The 21469-nt window shown below is 35.9% G+C and overlaps 1 protein-coding gene across 1 annotated transcript in view; it reads right to left on the bottom strand.

Annotated features, from left to right (window-relative positions):
* Nucleotides 1-6592: 6592 nt before the first annotated feature.
* CARPB (Carbonic anhydrase-related protein B) overlaps nucleotides 6593-21469 on the bottom strand; it is a 460462-nt gene continuing 445585 nt past the window's right edge. The window contains exons 9-10 of the mRNA XM_083133565.1: nucleotides 7763-7808; nucleotides 6593-6698 (exon numbers count right to left, since the gene is read on the bottom strand). Of these exons, the coding sequence (XP_082989691.1) occupies nucleotides 6676-6698; nucleotides 7763-7808 (69 nt within the window). The 3' untranslated portion in view covers nucleotides 6593-6675. The remainder of the gene's footprint in view (nucleotides 6699-7762; nucleotides 7809-21469) is intronic.

Here is a 21469-nt window from a genome sequence, read left to right as displayed (position 1 = left end):
ACGTTCTGTTCCCAACAAATGCATCTGACTGTTAAGAGTCGATAATGGCTAAAGAAATGAAAAATTTTCACAGGACGAAAATATATAAAATACAAGTGATTGTTATCATTGTTATGACTAGTGTCCGGATATTTATGCACTTAAAATACTGAAAATATGCATGAAAATATGCACTGAAAAGGTGCAAAATATGCAACAAAATATTCCATTCGGATAACATCTTATCTTTTATTAAATGCTTTTTTTGAGTTATCTCAAAACCATTACATGCAAACAGATATATGCTGTTTTTCAGCTCATACGGTTTGACATGTAATAAATGCAAAATTTGCAGTTCTGAATTTTTACACACTCTCTTATTTTACTTTACACTGCTGCTTTATAAATACATGAAAAATTACGCGTCTTACAGATCATGATTGCGCTTGGTTAAAACATGAAATGTCAAATTTTCAACCATAGGTCTCCTTGTATTTTCGGCGACAATATTTTCAGAAAAAAAAACTCGCTCTACCTCACAAGATACCAATATGGCAACAGTATCTGGCATGCCAAGTTGAAGATCATCTCTAGACTGTCCAGTGCATTGTTGTTGTCCTTGTTTTGAAAAATAAAGTGGAGAATAAACAGCAGTGACTGAAGGAAACAGGAATTTATTTTGTTAAGAAGGTAATACGCCCAACCCATAGACGTAAAATACTATTTTAGTAGTGGTTTGTTGGCTATAAAATATGCAATATATTTACATATGCAAACAAAAACCATTTAAAATATGCATTTGCATATGCAATATGCTAAAAAAACATAACTATCCGGACCTAGTTATGACTATGGAAGTAAATTCTTACCTTTCTTTGCAACATAACACCATTAAGCTTTGTTTCCATGATATGAAAAACTCAATATGCTGACCAAGGCAGAAATTTATTTTATTTTAAAACATAAACTAAACGTAACGTTTCAACCTTCTAGCAAGGTCTTCTTCAGACTCTGTACCAAGTACAAATGAAAAATTTTCATTTTTTAATTATTTTTTCATTTGTACTTGGTACAGAGTCTGAAGAAGACCTTGCTAGAAGGTTAAAACGTTACGTTTAGTTTATGTTTTAAAATAAAATAAATTTCTGCCTTGTTCAGCATATTAAGTTTTTCACTTTCTTTGCACTAAAAAAAAGTAAATACAGTTTGAAAACGTAGAAGTTACTTCATAGTTCTACACAATATATAATGTATATTTGTTTGAAAAATCCTAAGATTTTATTTTAGCACCCCTAGAATTCGACGGCCAGTGTGTCGACACTTTGCGCCCTACCCAATAAATCATGATCTGCTGTTTGCTGTGTTCATTCCACGATTGTGTCACGGAAAGACACACAACGATGACTTCCCTGACGTAGTAGTGGTAACCGTCATATTGTAATCACGGTGCTACTGGGTTTGATTCCAGGTTTTTCGGATCTCACGTTAAACTGTAGGGCTAGTTCCAATTAGCCTATCTGTGCATATGATGATATAGAACGTATTATGAATCTAATATTTCCCAGCAAGATTAAGATTCTTGGGAATTGACTTGACCTTTGCACTCGGGTTCAAACCTTCAAATGTCGCGTGTCTAAACAAACTTATTTGAACAATAGAGAAACTAACAGAATTCTAACAATGCGTACAGTGTTTTGCAAAACAATTTACGTAACCATAGCAGTGTAAATAATAGTGCAATAGTCTTCCTGCCTAACTGTTCTACTGACAGTCCAAGTGACATGTACGAGACAAGTGGCATGTACAGTTGATCGTATCACTACGGTCCGATCCGATTCGCGATCTTGACGGTTTTGAATTTTTAGAAGTTCCAGCCTTCTTATCTTGTTATTGTAACCTTTTTTTCATATCCTGTTTTGTGTTTTCATTGTTTTTTGGCGATTTTTGTTTTCGCACAACTGTCGTGCAAACTGGGCAGTTGACATTAAGCGTAGGGTTAACATATATATTTCTAGAACTAGGCGGTAGCTATCTATACCTGATCGTAATCTTACATCACCGTATGGAATTTGTTCTGATTTTATAACCAAAGGCGACAGTGCTTGACTTTTCGTACATGATTTTGCTGAATATATTCGTTGTTTTTATGTTAATTGGTAGGATACCATTGGCCGATGTTGTGAATGGTAGGATTCAGATAAAGAGGTTGTTTTGTCCAGAATTTGAGTTTTATCCATTTGCATGAAGTCATATATAGTTTCAAGGTCGAGCATTTATGTAATTTCGATGTTTGGGACACATCTGTCTGATCAAGATATTATACTCAATTGTTTTGTTCTGCACGCTTTGTAATGATTTCTGGTAAGATCGTACACTGTGTTGCAACACTATACATACGAAAAGTTGCACTTATAAATATTCACAAAGGTTCGTTTCCAAGTAACAAATGTCGTTTGTCGCTTGGGGTTTGTCATTTTGACCTGAAAGCTTCGTTATTGAGACGACGAGATGCGAGACAGATTCGGTTAGGTAAAGATAGGTTAAGTAGGACTATTTTAGATTAGGTATAGTTTTGGTATAACTAGGTTAGGTTAGTCAGTCATAACTAGACCTCGGATTTTAGGTTTTTAACCTATTTTCTCCTTTACAGGTATGTAAGAAATAATAAGTTATGTCAGCGTTTCGTTAAAAAACGCAACAACTGATGAAGTTTTATAGTGCCTAAAATAACCTATTTTGCTTGTTTGAACCTATTTTAGGTTTACGCGCCTAAATCAAGCCTTTCTTGAAAGGCTTTTATATATTTTTAAAGGTTTTAATATATTTTTAAAGGTTTTACAGGATTTTTATATCACAGAGACATTTGCTTTGTTTGGTCACGAAAAAATTCAATGACGAACGTGTTCGAAACATACTCTGTCGATTTCCCTTCCTCCAAGTCCATGGTGATTTTTCAAAGCTCTAAACAAAGCAAAATGTCTGGTACCACTTTTACCTGTACAATCCAAGGTGGTCTGTTCTGTGTGGTCTTGCTCACTTTCGCATCACTTCGGTGCTTTGTGGCATTCACGCCTTGCAAACTAACATTTCAGCACCGAAGTTTCAACCACCGACTATTTTTTTGTTGAAGGATTATTTTCAGCATATAAGATGATCCGCACAGACAAAATTGCAGAGTTTGACTGTGGATAACATGAAACAAGATTGTTGCCTAACGACGAAGAATGGATTTTAGTAGCACATTTCCAATGGTGAGATCTACCATCGCCATAGTGTTAGGAAACACACATAACGTTATGTATATTACAGGATATAGGTGTCCCATTTTCACTGCCGGTGACTATCTATACCTAACCAGCATTTTTCAGGAATCTTGAACTATTTTATGTTCTTTTGAACCTACTTCAGGATTTTTCTAGCTTAACTTATGATTTTTAGGACCTATTTTAGGATTTTTGAACCTATTTTAGGAACCTAAAGCACACTTTTTAGAACCTAAAAATCCGAGGTCTAGTAATAACAGACTACTCTCACCACTCAACATAATGTTACATTAACTAGTGTATGCTAGATGTTATTAAAAAACTGAAGATAACAAGACACATAAATAAACAAGACGTTGGCGATATTTTAAAACTTTATTGCAAATGTTCTTTTAGTTCAGACTTCCATAGCAAGAAACAGCATTACAGCCATCAGCTGCCTTTCTTCTCTCAAAACATTAGAAATAATGCTATTGGTATTTACAGCAGCAGGATTCACTGTCTTAAACACTTGTCCTTTTTTATTATGTACAAAGTTATATTGTTTATGATATGTTTGGATGATTTCACAAGGCTCCATATACAGTTTGTTGTCCACATAAACACATTCGTCTCTAAGGCATACCACAACATAAGCTTTTTCCAATTAATCTGAAAGGATACAAGTTGCTATGGCGGTAAAAGTTGAGCATGATGTCTACCTGATGATGTACCTGCGTAATCCATTCGTTCTTCAGTTAAAATAAACATCTATAATGGTTGTAGGATACTACAAAGTTTGTCCCAGACTGCATATTCGAATTTCGACTTAACCAAAGTTGTCTATAAAGTGTTTTCAATGATTTTAGAAACGTCATAAATCATTGTTACAGGAATGTATAAATTAAGTGTACATGATTTTTTTACACATATCCGGGGCATGTATTTTTAATTTATGTACCACTCGTAGTTATTAGTCTTCACATAAAATTTATGATTCTTTCATAACGATCTAACATACTAAAAATACTTATGTAACAGTTGTTACACCTTAACTCCAAACCATTACTTTTTAAGCATGCCACTTGTCTGTGAATGTAATATTCAGAACTCAATTAAACATGTTGTAGTATTATAAACACTAATAACAGTTCAAATATAACATTTAACATTTTCAAGAGTGTTAATGTAGCAAAGTAATTCATTAGTGTATTCAAGTTTGATCTGAAACCAATCCAAATTGCTGCCAAGTAAATATCACACCTGCAAATAAACATTTTGTTTTTGCACATTTCAGAATGTGGGTAAAAGAAATTTCAAAGTTTCAAGTAACTCAATGTGTATAAAGAGGGAATGTTGAATGTTTAAAAAATGCATATGATTGATCAACGTAACCATTTCTATTAATATATTTGCTTGCTCTAATTTCTGTCATTGGCATATTGATATTTTTAAAATGGTAACAATAGATGCACATCTGTTGTACAGTACATCATTTCCTCTTAATGCATTATGTGGTGATTCATTATGTCTCATTGTTACTCATTTCTCTTGTAGTTTACCCTAAACTTATACATACATGCTTAAATTAAAATTGTTTTTGTATTTCTGTTTTTCGTTAACACATTCACATATTCACCCCCATCCTTGTAATCCACAGTATAACCTTGCTAGTTACACCACAATTTACACTTCCATTTTATTCACTTCAAACTTTAAGCGTCCATTCGGCAGTGAAAATGTTTATGTACGATTTTAACATTTCTTGAAATAAAAATACACAAATACTTGTGGGAATATAATTTTGAAACATAACAGCAAATACGAAATGTTCTCATTTACGATTTGCGTAACACATTGTATATCTTATTGCAAACATTTTTGAGCAGAATGTACGATTGTGCATTTTTAAAATGCACTATGGCATATTATCAGCAGAGAAATAAATATATTTGATAAGTTAGATATTACTATAACATAGAAACTTTAAAATTCTGAACAACGTAAAATTAATATAAAAACATGTGTAATTACGTTATAGAAAGGCCTAAATTTACGCTAAATTGAGATTATAAAATTTGTAACTACATCAATTGTGACAGATGTTTCTGAACCGATTTTAACATGAAATCGATACAAAACAAACACTATGTTAAAGAAAATACCACAACCTTCTTCTATAACTTTTGTGCACATACACACAAATTGTTTCTGTAGATTTAAACTTTTTCAAAATTTTATGTCATAAAATTAGGCCTGTTAGTATTTTGTTAAAAGAGCACCTCGTTGTAATACAGATTGAAAAACATGCTTAAACAACAATTAAAAATCTCAGTGTAATGAAACTTTAACTAATTGAATTAGCTCACTTATTCTGTAAGTTAAAGAATGCAAGTAGAATTCAGTTAATTTAATATGGTTCCTTACAGTGTATCTTTCAGTGACGATTCTTCGCGAAATTTCAAATACCTCACAAATATAACATTCACGTATTGCTCATTTTTACAAAAAAAAAAAGAAGTTAATTGTGACAACACTCTCACATTTTTTAAAATAGAAATTAGGATCATTGTTGTATTTTACATATACTCTGATGTCAGGCTTTCGTTCTCAAATCCCTTATCTAACAATATAATTGTTAGACCTCTTTCGATAATATTCAACTCACTCCCCCATTTTCATTAATAAACTCATCGGCACAATGTTATGTACATTAGTTATTGCTTCAAGAGCTGCCGATTAAAATGATATGTTTCTCCTTTTATTATACATGTTATTAACATACTATCTAAGACAACGTCTTTCTTTGACAGAAAACAACGTAAATTCTACACAATGACAACAATGGAAAGAAAATGACTTCTACAATAACGGTACTCAGATTGAAAAATGAGTAAAAAGAAAATATTTTCTGTAAATACGAAAATAGTTTTTTTTATGTAATATTTCTACGCTCAAACCTTGAAAGTATACTTGTCAGTAAAACCAATTGTGTGACGAGGCATTGTAACAAACATGGCCACTGTTTTTACTATTTACAGATATGTATATATATTTATATACCTAACACAAGTTCACATATTCTTGCTAGTTTAGTTGTCCATTTTATAGCTATTTTGTTAATATTATTATTATTCGCTGTCCATATAAAATGAATCTGATTTGCAACACTGAAAAATTGTCTTCCACGTTACACCGACACGTCTTTCTCGTGAATACTTCCAACAATACTTGAACAACAATGTTTCTGAGAGTATTCTCAATGTGGATTCTGTTGAATGATATAGCCTATTTCGATTCCAGTTTTTTCAAAACAGTGTTACGAATAAATCCGTATTGCCTTTAACGAAAACAACTGATATGTTGAAGTGTGTGATATTTGAGAAATCTTGAGTCGATGATGATGATGATGATCCAGTGATGATAAATATTTATGAATAATGAGGCTATTCTTTCAATGTTGTCTCCAGGTGTTTGCTGCAAGAAACATAAGACATTGTATAAAAATTATATTGTATTGCATTTGTTTACCTCCAAAAATATGCTAAAGTTAATAATTGTCTGTTATGAACTATTTAGTATAGAATTAATTTATGCTAACATGTCCTGAACATCGTAGATCACAGAATCAAATATATTTCTAAAATCATAATAAAAATACACATTAGTGATGACAAAGAAAAATATTGCATGAAGTAATTTGAAATCTCGTCTAAAAATATAGGAACCACAGAAGAAATTAAATTCTATGCGCGTAAATTTTTCTAAACAGGATTATAGATGTTTTATTCATAAAATTGTGGTTTTGAGAAACATGGAATTAAATTTAATTAAATAAACAAAAACCAACATAAATACTTTTTTTTTTTTTTTTTTTTTTGAAAACGTTATATTTTTCTCCGGGCAGTATTTTTAAGAAATATGGAGGACTTCTTTACGCATGGATATTGGGAATAACCCCGCCCCCCTAACCTTCAATTAACTTCTGAAAATGCTGTTCATGCAGCACAATTCATGTTCGTATTGTTGAAACGTTTTGGTTAAGAAAGCAAATACTTAAGAAATGGGGAAATACTACCGAAAGGTTCCCTTACTAATAATTATAAGTTTCGTATCACCTTTGTGCTAACTTTTGTCAGCAAAATTTTGTTTTGGGGGGATATTTCACTTAAGACGTCAAACTAAACCTAATCCTATTTTTGTTTTCAGTTCAGCTCTGTCTTGCTTCATTATCACTGATCATTGTCATCGCGATTCACCAAGGAAGAACAAAATCAACGTACAATAACAAAGGTACGTTCTAATTTTGTTTTAATACTTAAATTATCATTGCGTTAGTGCTGGATCTTACTAAAATTTTCCATGTCTAACCCTTAATTTTATATCTTTACCTTGCGTTGGTTTTCTCAATTTTTTCCAATACATTTACAATCATTGATTCCCTTTACATGTGTAACTTTATTCATTTTGATGTTTTTTTTTTAAATCTAACAAATCCCATGCAGTTGTTACCCTCACCATATATTTTGAGAGGCTCTTACCCTGGTAGTGAACATTTTCATGCATGCTGGGGCAGACTTTCCCACTCTGAAATAAAGAAGGAGAATATATTAGAAACTTAATTTCACAATATAACAGCTACTCACCGAAACGTCAGTGCATTAGTTAATGGAAGAAGTGTGTAAAAGATGTAGTCTTAAGTAACACTCTACATTCATAACATACTGAATATACCTTAAAATGCGTATTTTTAAAATGTAAATGTAAATTTTGTCATCTTGCTGTACTCACTAAGATGTTTCAAATCTTCTATAAACTTTCATCCAAATAAAATTAAGTTATCTTGTATTCTTAAATAAGAATTAATCCAGCCCGAATCTTAGAATAATAAGGAGGCTTAGAGAGGAAGGACGGAGAAATTTAAAGAGGATTATAGAAAGAGAGAAAAGGAGGAAGTACGAATGAGTAGTGAAATAGAGGGGAATAGGCAAACTAAAGAGATAAACAAATGAAAAATTGATAGAAAGAGAGAGAGAGAGAGAATATACAGAGAGATTAACACCATTAAACCTGTTTACATCATCTCCAAGAACTCAATATGCTGACCAATGCAGAATATATTTTATTTTAAAACAAACTAAACGTTACGTTTCAACATTCTAGCAAGGTCTTCTTCAGACTCTGTACACAATACAAATGACATAAGGTACAATACAGGAAGATATATATATACACACACACGAAAATCACACCCCTGCAGACACAAGATTATTAGAACGTTGTTTATCTGGAACATTCCTCTCCAGATGTTCCAGCAGGTGGTCTTCCCCTCTCAACAGTTGTTTCACCTGACAGGCGATTTAGATAAATATTTATTTTCATCTGGAACGTGGTTGCGCTCTTTATATCACGCTCTTTTCCTTATCTTTTCTTTCTTCATTCCTCTTCCTTCTTTTCTCCTCCTTCGCTCTTGTCCTTTCCACTCTCTCTAACACCTTCTTCCATTCTTTGTTTATCTTCAGTCCCCCATTCCAGTTCATTATGTCTTCTTCCCCTTTCTTCTCTATTTCCTTGGCCTCTTTCCATTTTATCCCTAGTACTCCTTTCTCCCTTCCTATCTGCTTAGCCTCATCCCACTCTATGTCATGTGCTGTCTCTCTCGTGTGCTTAATTAACGCATTTCTCTCTCTCTCTTAAATCGTACATCATCCCTATGTTCTTTCAACCTGTCTTTCATCCTCTTTTTGTTCTCCTATGATCACACTCTGACTTTCTTTACACTTCATTTCTTAGATAATCCCTTCCTCTTCCTCTTCTGTTTTCCTTTTTCTTGCTTGCGTTCTTCGCTATTCTTAAGATGCTTCGTCCTCTCTTCCTGTAAGTCCTAATGCCCGCTTTCCTAACCATTTTGAATATCTTGTCTGTGGTCTTCCCCATACGCCTTATGCCAAACAACCTCTCTTTCCCTTTCTCTTCCTCTTTTTCTTTATCTTCCTCTTCTCCCCTGCCACTTTTCTTCCTCTCTCGTAGCCATTCTTTTCCAGCTGTTTTCATAGGCTATTTATTTTGCCTTCTTTTTCACATTCTTTCGTGCATATTTTCTTGATTCTGTCCTCCATATTCTTTACAGGTATAATATTTCATTTTGTCACCTCACTTACATCACTTCTTTTGTGACAGAATACTCCTGCTGCATAGTTCTTCTGATGCCAAGTGGTTTCAATTTCTTGTCCTCTCTTCCTTTTCATCAATATATAGGTAGCTTATCTTGTCTTCCTCTTCTACGTGAAAAGAAGAACAAAAAAGAGACAAGATTAGAAGGAGAACAGCAGCCATATTGAAGAAAGAAATGGAAAAGCAGGGAAAAAGTAGATAATTTGTGTCAAAATGAAAGGTAAGGCATGAAGAAAATCAAGACAAGAATTGATGTGGTTGTAGAGCAGGCAGATACGGGAGGAGCCATTGTGGTGATGGAAGTATGAAGTCCTAAAAGAAAACGGATATGAGGAGATTTGTGGAATAGATGAAGAACAAACTGTAAGAGAAAATGTCATACAAGACTGTAGGAGGAGAGGATTCAAGAAGTGCATAAAAGAGTCAGGAGGACTGTTTGGTTTGAACGGCTTTCCAAAGATGCATAAGGAGGAGATAAAGTTGAGACCTGTAATGGACTGCAGAAACAATATTTTGGAACCTTTGGCAAAGAAACTAAAGAAAGTGATTGAAGTGTTAGTAAGACAGCAAGAAAGCAGAGCAGTGAGGAACATTGAACAAGTGGTGGAACTCATAAAAGGCCTTAAGTTGAATATGAGGAATACGACAATGTTTAGCTTAGACGTGAAAAGTGTGTTCCCAAGAATCAAGAGGAGACACGTTTTGGATATTGTTAGAAAGAAAATAGGACAAGGAATTATAGAAGAATGGGACAGTGAAAGGGTAGTGAAGGCGCTGGAAACCATTTGGAATAACGGTTACAGTAAAATGGGGGATAAAATAATGAAGTACTGAATATAAGCTCTAGCCTAAGTCAAGCAATGACTGAATTGGTAATTAATGAATGGAAATAGAAAGTGGTCGAAAAAGGAGGTGACAAAATAACCCTGTTTTGCAGATATGTGGACCATTGTTTTTGCATATGGAAGGGAACAAAGAGGCATTTCGATATATTTGCAAAGGAAATGCAAGATGTAGGAAGAGGAATATTGCTGGAACTCGAAATAGAAGAGGAAGACAAGATAAGCTATCTATATATTGATGAAAAGGAAGAGAGGACAAGAAATTGAAACAACTTGGCATCAGAAGAAGTGTGCAGCAGGAGTATTCTGTCACAAAAGAAGTGATGTAAGTGAGGTGACAAAAATAAATTTTATAAAGAATATGGAGCACAGAATCAAGAAAATATGCACAAAAGAATGTGAAATAGAAAATAAATAGCCTATTGAAACAGCTGGAAAAGAATGGCTACGAGAAGGAGGATAGACTGGACATAAACAGAAGAAGGAAGAAAAGTTGCAGCGGAGAAGAGGAAGAGAAAGCAAAAAAAGAGGTGGTTTGGAATAAGGAGTATGGGGAAGACCACAGATAAGATATGCAAATGCTTAGGAAAGCGGGCATTAAAACCTACAGGAAGGGAGGACGAAGCATCTAAACAAGAAAAAGGAAAGCGGAGAAGAGGAAGAGGAAGGGATTATCTACGAAGTGAAGTGTAAAGAATGTCAGAGTGTGTACATAGGAGAAAGTCAGGTTAAAAGAACATAGGGATGATGTACGATTTAAGAGAGAGCAATGCGATATTTAAGCACACGAGAGAGACAGGACATGGCATAGAGTGGGATGATACTAACCAGATAGGAAAGGAGAAAAGAGTACTAGTGAGAAAATGGGAAGAGGCTAAGGAAATAGAGAAGAAAGGGGAAGAAGACACAATGAACTGGAATGGGGGACTGAAAATAAACAAAGAATGGAAGAAGGTATTAAAAAGAGCGAGAAGGACAAGAGCGAAGGAGGAGGAAAGAAGGATTAGGAATGAAGAAAGAAAGGATAAGAAAAAGGAGCGTGCCATGTTCTAGATGAAACTAAATATTTATCTAAATCGCCTGTCAGGTGAAACTACAGTTGACAGGAGAAGGCCTCCTGCTGGAACACATGGAAAGAAATGTTTAAGACAAACAACTTTCGTGTGTGTGTGTGTGTGTGTGTGTGTGTGTGTGTGTGTGTGTGTGTGTGTGTGTGTGTGTGTGTATATATATATCTGCTTTGTACCTTATTTCATTTGCATCTGGTACAGTGTCTCAAGAAGACCTTGGTAGAAGGTTGAAACGTAACGTTTAGTTTGTCTTTTTTTAAAAAAGAATCTGCCTTGGTCAGCATACTAAGTTTTAATAGATCCAAAGTAAGCAAGGGAGAAACAAAGAAAGGAACAGAAAAGACTAAGGCCAAAAAGGATAGAAGGAAGGAAGGATAGAAGAGAGAGAATTAATGAGAATCGATCGAAAGATAGTAGAAACAAAGATAGAGAAAGAGGATAAATCAAAAGAAAAGTGAAATAGCAGAAAAGAGGAAAGTGTCTTATTAGTCATGAGCTCATCGAAACACATGTTCAGTACCGTCATTTTTTGCATCTCCCACCGAGATTCGAACATGGAACCACTAGCGGGCTAAGGTTAGACTACTGAACAGTTGTCCGCACAACAGCTACCCTCAACTAAAGAAGAAAACACATATTTTACCGTCCAGCACTTCCTTGCTGGCCATTACACGGTCACCATGTAACTCATTGGACGTTCCCTTTTCAAACGTCCGCTTTATAACATAAATATTTGCCCTGTGAACACACACGTCAAACCTTATAATCTGTATTAATATGTTGCAAGTGGACAGATTCTCTTTGTAGTCAGAAAGCATGGATAAATTGCGTGTGACGCGTCAGAGAAAATTTCCGAAAGGTGAAGAGGTGAACACAAAGCGTCGCAGTCAACGAATCGTGTAGCGATCACTGACCGCCGGGTGGAATTAATGATGGATGAGATGGTCCGTTCCTATTCAGTGTTGACCCATGTTCATTTTCCATGCTCGGGGCGAATAGGATGCATTGCAGACTCCATGTCTATCGGCCAGTTCGTAAGCTCTGCCGAGATGGTGACAGATCACAGGCAATTTAGGAAATGGATCATTTTGTCCGCACCCGATACGCACATAGTTCATTTGCTTGCTGCATTTGTTCATTTAATATTGAAAGGTTCGTTTATTCCTGCTGTTACAAGCTATGTCTCTATCTTTTTGTACATTTCAACGTGTCTTATCATGTTAGTCGCAATCTGCATTCGACAATATTGGCACGTATTCCTGCTGAAGGTTCCTCACTTCTGGCACGTAAGTCAAACACCTTTCAATTCAATTGTCTTTATAAAGGCTGTCTAGCAAATTAACAAATCCAAAATTATTGGCTTTTTCTTGGCCTTTCTTTCTTTTTTTTTACCTTTCAATTTTCAATATTCAATTTTGTCAACATTTATTTAACCGCTCCCTGCTTTGATATAGTTTCACATTAAGAAAATAGATGTCACTATTCAATGAAAACTCTACCACAAGGTTGGTTAAGATGTAAACTGAAGCTATACTTTAACAAGAGATTTAGACTTGCTTTAATTATTAATGCATGTAAAAATTAATGCATAAGACTGGATGGGGAATGGCCTAATTACTTTATTTAATATTTTTACAAAACTTCACGCGTACAAGAATGCAATTCTTAGGAAAAAAAGAACAAATGCTAATCAGAACTCAATACATTTTTAGATGTCCAAATATTCAATTTTGTCAAATCCCGGTACAGGTACATAAGAATGTAAATTCCCTAAACAGTAAAACCTCGTTAATCCTTACCCCGATAAGCCGGACTTCGCTTAATCCGGACAGGCAAAAGGGAAGCAGAATGCAAGGTTTTAAACGTGGCTAGAAGTCAACAAGAGAACTTCCCAAAGAAAGTCAACCACTGATGAAATTCTGTTTCTTGCAGACTTCGTACTGTACTGTATAGTGCATTTAGACCTATGCCCCTACACCATAATGAACGTGTTTTGTTGCTATAAACGGAGTCTTAATGCACTTTCTACTGTTCTTTTTGATTATTTCAGTTAATCCAGAATTTCATTAAACCGGTCAACTTACCCCCCATTAGTCCGGATTAACGAGGTTTTACTGTACTGTAAAAAAATAGCAAAACATCTTGATACAAGCAAATGCTGATCTACCACCTCACCCCATAACAAAAGGGAACATATGAAATATATACAGTGCATGTGTACAAATAAATGACAAAAATAATAATATACTTAGTTTCAGTCCAGTTTGAGACAGCCGGCCACCATGGCAGAGTGGTTAGCGCATCGCACTACGACGCCAGGGGGTCCCGGGTTCGAATCCCGGCATGGGCGTTTGTGACTGTCCATTCATCAATTTCATCATGTCATCACTCATCCCCATCTTTGCAAATTTTCCAAAAGAGGCACAAAACCGAATCAGTTTAAGGTAATATATATATTTTTAATAATTCACAGGCAACTTCAGTTTTTAATAGTATGTTGTTTTATTTGCTTCTGTTCATAATTGTACTTCTGTTGTTTTACTTCATTTGGGAGTGCATTCCAGGTTTTAGGTGTCATGTAACTCAACGTAGATTGCCAAGCAGAGGTTCTGCAGCGAATATATTGAGATGAGTGGCATTTCTGGTGGAGCACGAGCGCGTATCACCCGTGCCTATGAGTTTCGCAGTTTGATAGTCCCAGTTGTTCTTATGTATTAGGTTGCAAATGGTGAAGGTCATGACACCTTCTCGGTCAAGCGCCGTATTTCGTCTTCTGACGTCAGGTTAAATGCTTTCGTTGTTAGCCCAAATGTAGTGTGTTACGTAAGAGATTTAAACTTAATCATTCCGATATTGCGTCAGAATATGAAATACGCCGCTGGTGTTTGACTTACGTGTGATGAGCCGTAGCTACGCCGAAGCGGTGACTTACCCAAATGCCAACCTCTTTTCCGCGTGCTGGAATGCATTGTTGCAGACTAACGAGGCTCAGACATCTGGTCCCACAGCCCCCTCCCCCCCTAAGGGTGCGGGAGAACTACACAGTACCCTGGGAATCTCTGGAGAAATCGAACAAAAACAAGTAGAGTAAAGGGTGCTGCAGCTACCAACAGTCTGCAGCCCACACTGTTTCGCTTCGCCCACTCGCTTTCTCCCCATCTCTACCGTTATGCGCAGCCTTGATCCACAGATACCCGAGACGTGGAAAAATGATCCCAAGTTCTGTTTCGGTATTAGATGTAGACTACAGTAGAAGTGCCTGCGAATAAATGAATGACTCAGCAGAAATCTGACACATCCGGTGTTATGTTACATCCGGTGACCTTGACGACATCCGTAAATGAGCCAATATATCGCTGACTAAATAGAAATTTGATGTGCCTGTTGACCTTGAAGACATCCGGCGAAGAGCCTGTGGCGATGTGGAAGGGGGAGGGAGTAATTGACCCTTGACTTGCGTTAGTTGCTTGGTGTATGCTAACCTAACACGTCAGTGTGTGTGTGTGTGTGTGTAGCGCATATCCGTGAGCATCCAACGTGAAATATAACAGGGACATGAAGAAATCTGACATTGCGTCGAAGGTGATGTACCCCGAAAGACTGGTGATTAAGGTTGCTGCTCCGTTAACAAGTGTGTTGAGTATTCGATTCCTGGTAGTCAGTATAAAGTGTAAACATTTTTTTGATTAACCTTTGTGAGCAAAAAGTGAACGTAAACCAAACAAGATGGCGGTGATCGAAAAGGTAGTTGGTCACGTTAGTGGTTAATGTTGCTGCCTTGTAATGAAGTGGTCTCGGGTTCGATTCCCTACACAATGAAACGGGGTAATTGTTATATTTCCAATTGTAGGTGTAGTTCGAGTACCGATGAGCCCAATTTTCGCATAAATTGTATTGTAATGAGAAACGATAGCTTAGTGGTTAACGCTGGTGATTGGAAGTTAAGAGGTTCCGGGTTCTATTCATTTTTTTTTGACAAATTTCACAATGCTTCCGATCAAAATGTAAACTGTACATCCAGTCCCGATTAGCCTATCTCAGCATAAAATGGGGTTGAATCAAAGAAGATGGCGGCCAGAATGTCCAGTGGCGTAGTTCAGAGGGAGGAAAATCATTGTTATTTTTCAAATTGTAGGTGCATTTCGAGTCCCTTTGAGTCCATATTTGCATTAATTGTATTTTAATAAACAACGATAGCTTAGTTGTTAACGTTGGTGATTGGAAATTAAGAGGTGCCGGGTTCGATTCCTGTTTTTGACAAATTTCACAATGCGTCCTATCGCAATTTAAACTGTAGATCCAGTAACGATTACCGTATCTGATCATAAAATGGAGTTGAAAGAAACAAGATGGCGGCTATAAGGTTTAGTGACGTACTCTGGAGGGGGAAATATGGGTGTAAATGGGCTTCGAAGTGACTAGACAAACAAAATACTAACGAAAAAGCCTTCTATCAATTTGATTTCGCGGAAAGCTACTGGTTAATGTTATTGTTTTGAAATAAAGAGGTTGGGTGTTCGATTCCCAGGTGGGGACAAACTGCAGATTAGACTGCGTCCCAATTTTAACTGTAGATATGGTTATGATTAGCCAATATGAACATGAAATGAAGTTGAAACAAGCAATATGGCGACCAGTATGTTCAGTGGCGTATTTTGAGGGGGCGTTCGGGGGACATGTATTTCAAAATGGCTGAAGTGCAAAATAAAAATTAATAGTGGATTCAACTCTAGTTGTCCATGCATGTTAATCTGTGACGTTTCGATAGCTTTGTGGCTAGCGCTGGAGATTGGTAATGAGGAGGTCACGGGTTCGATACCTGCTTTTGACAAAGTACCCAATGATTCTGATGGCAATTTAAACTTTAGGTCGAGTCCCGATTAGCCTATCTGAGCATAAAATGGAGTTGAAACAAAATAGATAGCGGCCAGAATGTTCAGTGGCGTACCTCAGGAAGTGGAATTAATGGTCGAAATGGATTTTGAAAGGGCTAAACTAAGAAATACTAACGGAAATGTATCGTATTCTATTTCTCGAGGAAAGATAGCGTTGGTTTCGCGGAAAGCTAATTTTTAATGATGTTGCCTTGTAATAAAGAGGGTTGGGGTTCAATTCCCGGTACAGGCAAACTGCAGAGAAGACGGGGCCCCCTAATTTTAACTGTAGGTTTAATGATGATTTACCAATATGAGCATGAAATGAAGTTAAAACAAAGAAGATGGCGAACAGCATGTTCAGTGGCGTATCTGTGAGGGGGAATTTATGGAGAAATGTGTATTTCGAAATGGCCGAAGTTCAAAATATAAATTGGTCCAATTGTAGTTTTCAATGCAAGTTAATGTGTAACCTGGCGATAGCTTTTGTGCCTAATACTGGTGATTGGTAATTAAGAGGTTCAAGGTTCGATTTCTGTTTTTGGCAAATTGAACATTGCTTCCGATCGCAGTGTAAACTGCAGGTGCAGTCCATATTAGCCTTTGTGAGCATAAAATGGATTTGAAACAAATAAGATGGCGGCTAGCGTGTCCAATGGCGTACCCCTCGGAGGTTGAGGGTGGGGAAAATAAGGGTCTAAATTAGCTTCGAAGTGACTAAACTAAAAAAAAAACTAACGGAAATGCCTTCTATTCTATTTCTTGTGAAAAGATAACTTTAGTTTCGCGGAAAGCTAACTGGTTATTGATGATAATTTCAAAATCCATTTAGACCTGAGGTACGCCACTGGACATTCTGGCCGCTATCTTGTTTGTTTCAACTCCATTTTATGCTCAGATAGGCTAATCGGGACTCGATTTAAAGTTTAAATTGCCATCAGAATCATTGAGTACTTTGTCAAAAGCAGGAATCGAACCCGTGACATCCTCATTACCAATCACCAGCGCTGGCCCCAAAGCTATAGCCACGTCACAGATTAACATGCATTGACAACTAGAATTGAATCCACTATTAAGTTTTATTTTGCACTTCAGCCATTTTCAAATACATGTCCCCCGAACGGCCCGAACATACTGGTCGCCATATTGCTTGTTTCAACTTCATTTTATGTTCATATTGGCTAATCATAACCATATCTACAGTTAAAATTGGGTCGCAGTCTAATCTGCAGTTTGTCCCCACATGGGAATCGAACACCCAACCTCTTTATTTCAAAACAATAACATCAATCAGTAGCTTTCCGCGAAATCAAATGGATCTTTCCGCAAGAAATAGAGTAGAGAGTTTTTTCGTAAGTATTATCTTTGTCTAGCCACTTCGAAGCCCATTTACACGTTTATTTCCCCCTCCAGAGTAAGTCACTAAACCTTAACCACTAATCTATCGTTGTTTATTAAGATACAATTTATGCAAATATGGACTCAATGGGACTCGGAATGCACCTACAATTTGAAAAATAACAATGATTTTCCTCCCTCTGAAGTACGCCACTGGACATTCTGGCGGCCATCTTCTTTGTTTCAACCCCATTTTATGCTGAGATAGGCTAATCGGGGCTGGATGTACAGTTTACAATTTGATCGGAAGCATTGTGCCATTTGTCAAAAAAAGGAATCGAACACGGGACCTCTTAATTTCCAATCACCAGCGTTAACCACTAAGCTATCGTTGCTCATTACAATACAATTTATTCAAAAATTGGGCTCATCGGTACTCGAGCTACACCTACAATTGGAAATATAAAATTACCCCATTTGATTGTATAGGGAATCGAACCCGACACCTCTTCATTACAAGGCAGCAACATTAACCACTAACCTGACAAACTAGCTTTTCGATCACCGCCATTTTGTTTGGTTTACATGCACTTTTTGCTCACAAAGGTTAATCAAAACAATGTTTACACTTTAAGCTGACTACCAGGAATCGAACACTCAACACCTTTGTTTACAGAGCAGCAACCTTAGCCGCCAGTCTTTCGGAGTACATCACCTTCGACGCAATTTTAAAATCAGATTTCTTCATGTCCTTGTTATATTTCACGTTGGATGCGCACGCATATGTGCTACACACACACACACTGACGTGTTAGGTTAGCATACACCAAGCAACTAATTTAAGTCAAGGGTCAATTACTCCCTCCCTCTTCCACATCGCCACAGGCTCTTCGCCGGATTTCTTCAATGTCAACAGGCACATCAAATTTCTGTTGAGTCAGCGATATATCCGCGCATACATACAGGGATGTCGTCAAAGTCACCGGATGTAACATAACACCGGATGTGTCAGATTTCTGCTGAGTCATTCATTTATCCGAAGGCACTTCTACTACAACTCTATTGTAGTATTGCATTTAGACGTACAGTTGTAGATTTGCAATATTATGGTCCTAAGGCTGTCACACGTTGTACAGATTGGTGTTTATTGTCTACATTTCATTCTCAAAAGTAATATTTCCGTCGATTTGAATTTTTTTTTTTTCAGTTGAGAGAATGATCTTGACACAAGGTTTTTACAGTTCGCACATTGTTTGCAGCAGCATCTTCAACAGTGAAGTGGGAGGATGAAAAAAAAAAAGAGTGACGATTTGACCATTTACTGCGTTCCTCTCTTCCCCATTCAGGTTTCCAAGTAAACGTTCCAATTTCACGCTCTGAAAATATGTATGTTTTTCTATTCAAGAAGAGAAAATGCTTCCACATTATGAAGGTGAAGTTTACACAGGTGGAACCGTTCTGCATTTTCAACGAATAATGTTAGATGTCGTTATAAGCGAAGATCTTTAATTTTCTGAAAAAAATATTAGTACTACATCAACAGTTTTAAACAATTATTTTCTCAGTTCTGCATTTAAATTTTCTGAGTTATCCGTTGAAATCTTAATTGGAATAAAGATGAAATACTCGCTTGTTGTTACTGTGAAATCTAAACCCTCAATAGTTGAAATATTCTTCACTAAGTAACAAATTGGCAAAAGAAAAAGAAACGAAAATTGTCAGCTGGTTCACATGTACTCTTCGCAACACCTTATTTGCCCGCCCTCAAAAAAAATCAGTCCTGAATTCGTAAATTTGGCAACATAGCACTTCAGAGTCAACAAATAGTATACAACTTAGCAACATTTTTTCCTTTCTAAATGAAACTGCTCTTGTGAACTTTTTTCATTCTTTTACATTCCATGAAGTTAGAAACCCTAAACCAGTAATGCAATACATAATTAAACAAATATGGTAAATTGGAAATACGAAAGTTGAATTTTATTACGATCCTTTGTTCTGAAATTGAAAATAGGGGAATTTTTGTGCGTTTGAAACACAACTGGTTCTCCTCCACCTGGAGAGAATGGAAATCACATTTGAATGCAATGAGGCAGTTTTGTCACGATTTTAGGCGAAATCACAGTAAAGATAACTTGCAAAATACAGGACGATTCTTCAAAGTGCGTCTTTTCCTTGATCTGTGGCGGATTCCGACACAATGTTTTTTCAACTGAGATCAACTTGTTTTACAAAGTTTCACGTAAGTATTCTCCTGACGCAGTTGGTTAGACAGTCGTCTTCTTATACTTTTTCGTCAAGAACGAAACATCGTAGGTTCAAATCCCACCCTCTCCTGATTCTTTTTTTTTGTTGTTGTTGTTATTTACCGTGTTGTAATAATGTAATATAAGAATAAGATTACATTAAATCGCTATAAATATTTATGCGATGCATACCTTTAGGAATGTTTTGATCATCTTGATTTTTTTATTGATTATTATTTGATTTATTCATTATTGATTTTTCAATGATTGCAGGATTTTTGGGAAGACCTTTCTTTTCATTCAGCTGTCGAAAGTTATGTTAACACATATTAAGAATTTATATGTCCTAAATATATATTCTTAAATAGGAAGTAATGAAGGTGTCCCAGGTTTTATATCCGGTGGAGGCTCATTGCACAGTGGTCCGGATTTCTGTTTAAACTGTAGGCCCAGTCCCGATTAGCCTATCTGTGCATAAAGTATGCTTAAAACAACAATACAAATACACACGAATACGATGTTGTTTGTTTGTGCTCTTCACTGCGGACCTAAAATATATGTCGGATTTTCCATGATACAACCACAAATTTTATTCTATGTTCAAATTTTGAAACACCTCAGACATTACATGGTATGTCTATACACATTTCAAGTTACATGTTCCTTACTACGATTAAAATGTCATCCGTAAATGCTAGACGTAAATTGCATAAATATCCAAATTCCAAGAAATGTAGATAAGTATTCTCGTCAAAGGTGTCTTTCTTTCCGAAAGAAAAAAGCAGAGAAGTAGGTTTGAACCCACGACCTTCCATTCCGCAAACAAACACGATCCTCCTACACCACACCGCTGACGTTATTTTTAGCACTCGATTCCAGAGATGAAGGCATACACATTTCTGTGGAGGTGTAGTATAGTGTGAAGTAGAAAGTTTTAGGTGGGGAATATTTGCTGAGCCTTTAGGATAGCTGGAGAATGCTCGTACCATTAAAAATTATGAATAGGACTTGGAAGTTGATAACCTAAAAAATGTCAAAAGATGACTTATAGAATGATCTAAAAATGGTAAAAAATTACCCAAAAATGATTTTCGCTCTACTAGTGAAAGCTTAATTTTTTACATAAATTACACGAGTAGTTGAATAATTCGATAAAGCAGTTTGTTCGGTGGTTTAAACTACTGAAACAATTAAGTGCTAATGTGGTTTTTGTTTATTCTTACTTGAAGGTTATATAAAATACATGACAATGTTTTTCTGTATAAATCATTCATCTCTTTTCAGAATGGGCCTTATACGGTACTGTAGTCGGCCAGCATCCGAAAATACAGCTGTGTTACCAGAGTAAAATTTCATTTAATATTGTGACTAATTTTACTTTAAAAATCACAGATTAAAGGAATAATAGTGTCCAGCAAAAGAAACTCAAAGTAGGCTTCACGCAAAGTATTTTAATCCATTGCCAAACATTTCAGTTAACAATAATATTGTGCTTTTTCCATTGACCGTATTCTTGTTTCATGGCGAATTTGGTAAAAGAACCATGTCAGGAAATTTTAATATGTTAAGTTGTGATAGAATATGCATTCAAATTCACGAAACAACAGGGGAGGAGAAAAATAAACCTAAAAAATATAGAAAAATGCAACAAAAAACTGTTACTGAAAAATAAACAAAAAGACAAAAAAGGCCGAAAAAAATAAA

Source organism: Lepisma saccharinum, chromosome 13 (genome assembly GCF_977018435.1).
Source record: "Lepisma saccharinum chromosome 13, izLepSacc3.1, whole genome shotgun sequence".
NCBI classification, from domain to species: Eukaryota; Metazoa; Arthropoda; class Insecta; order Zygentoma; family Lepismatidae; genus Lepisma; species Lepisma saccharinum.
The sequence above is the reverse complement of the archived record's forward strand: the minus strand, read 5'-3'. Positions and strand labels throughout refer to the sequence as shown.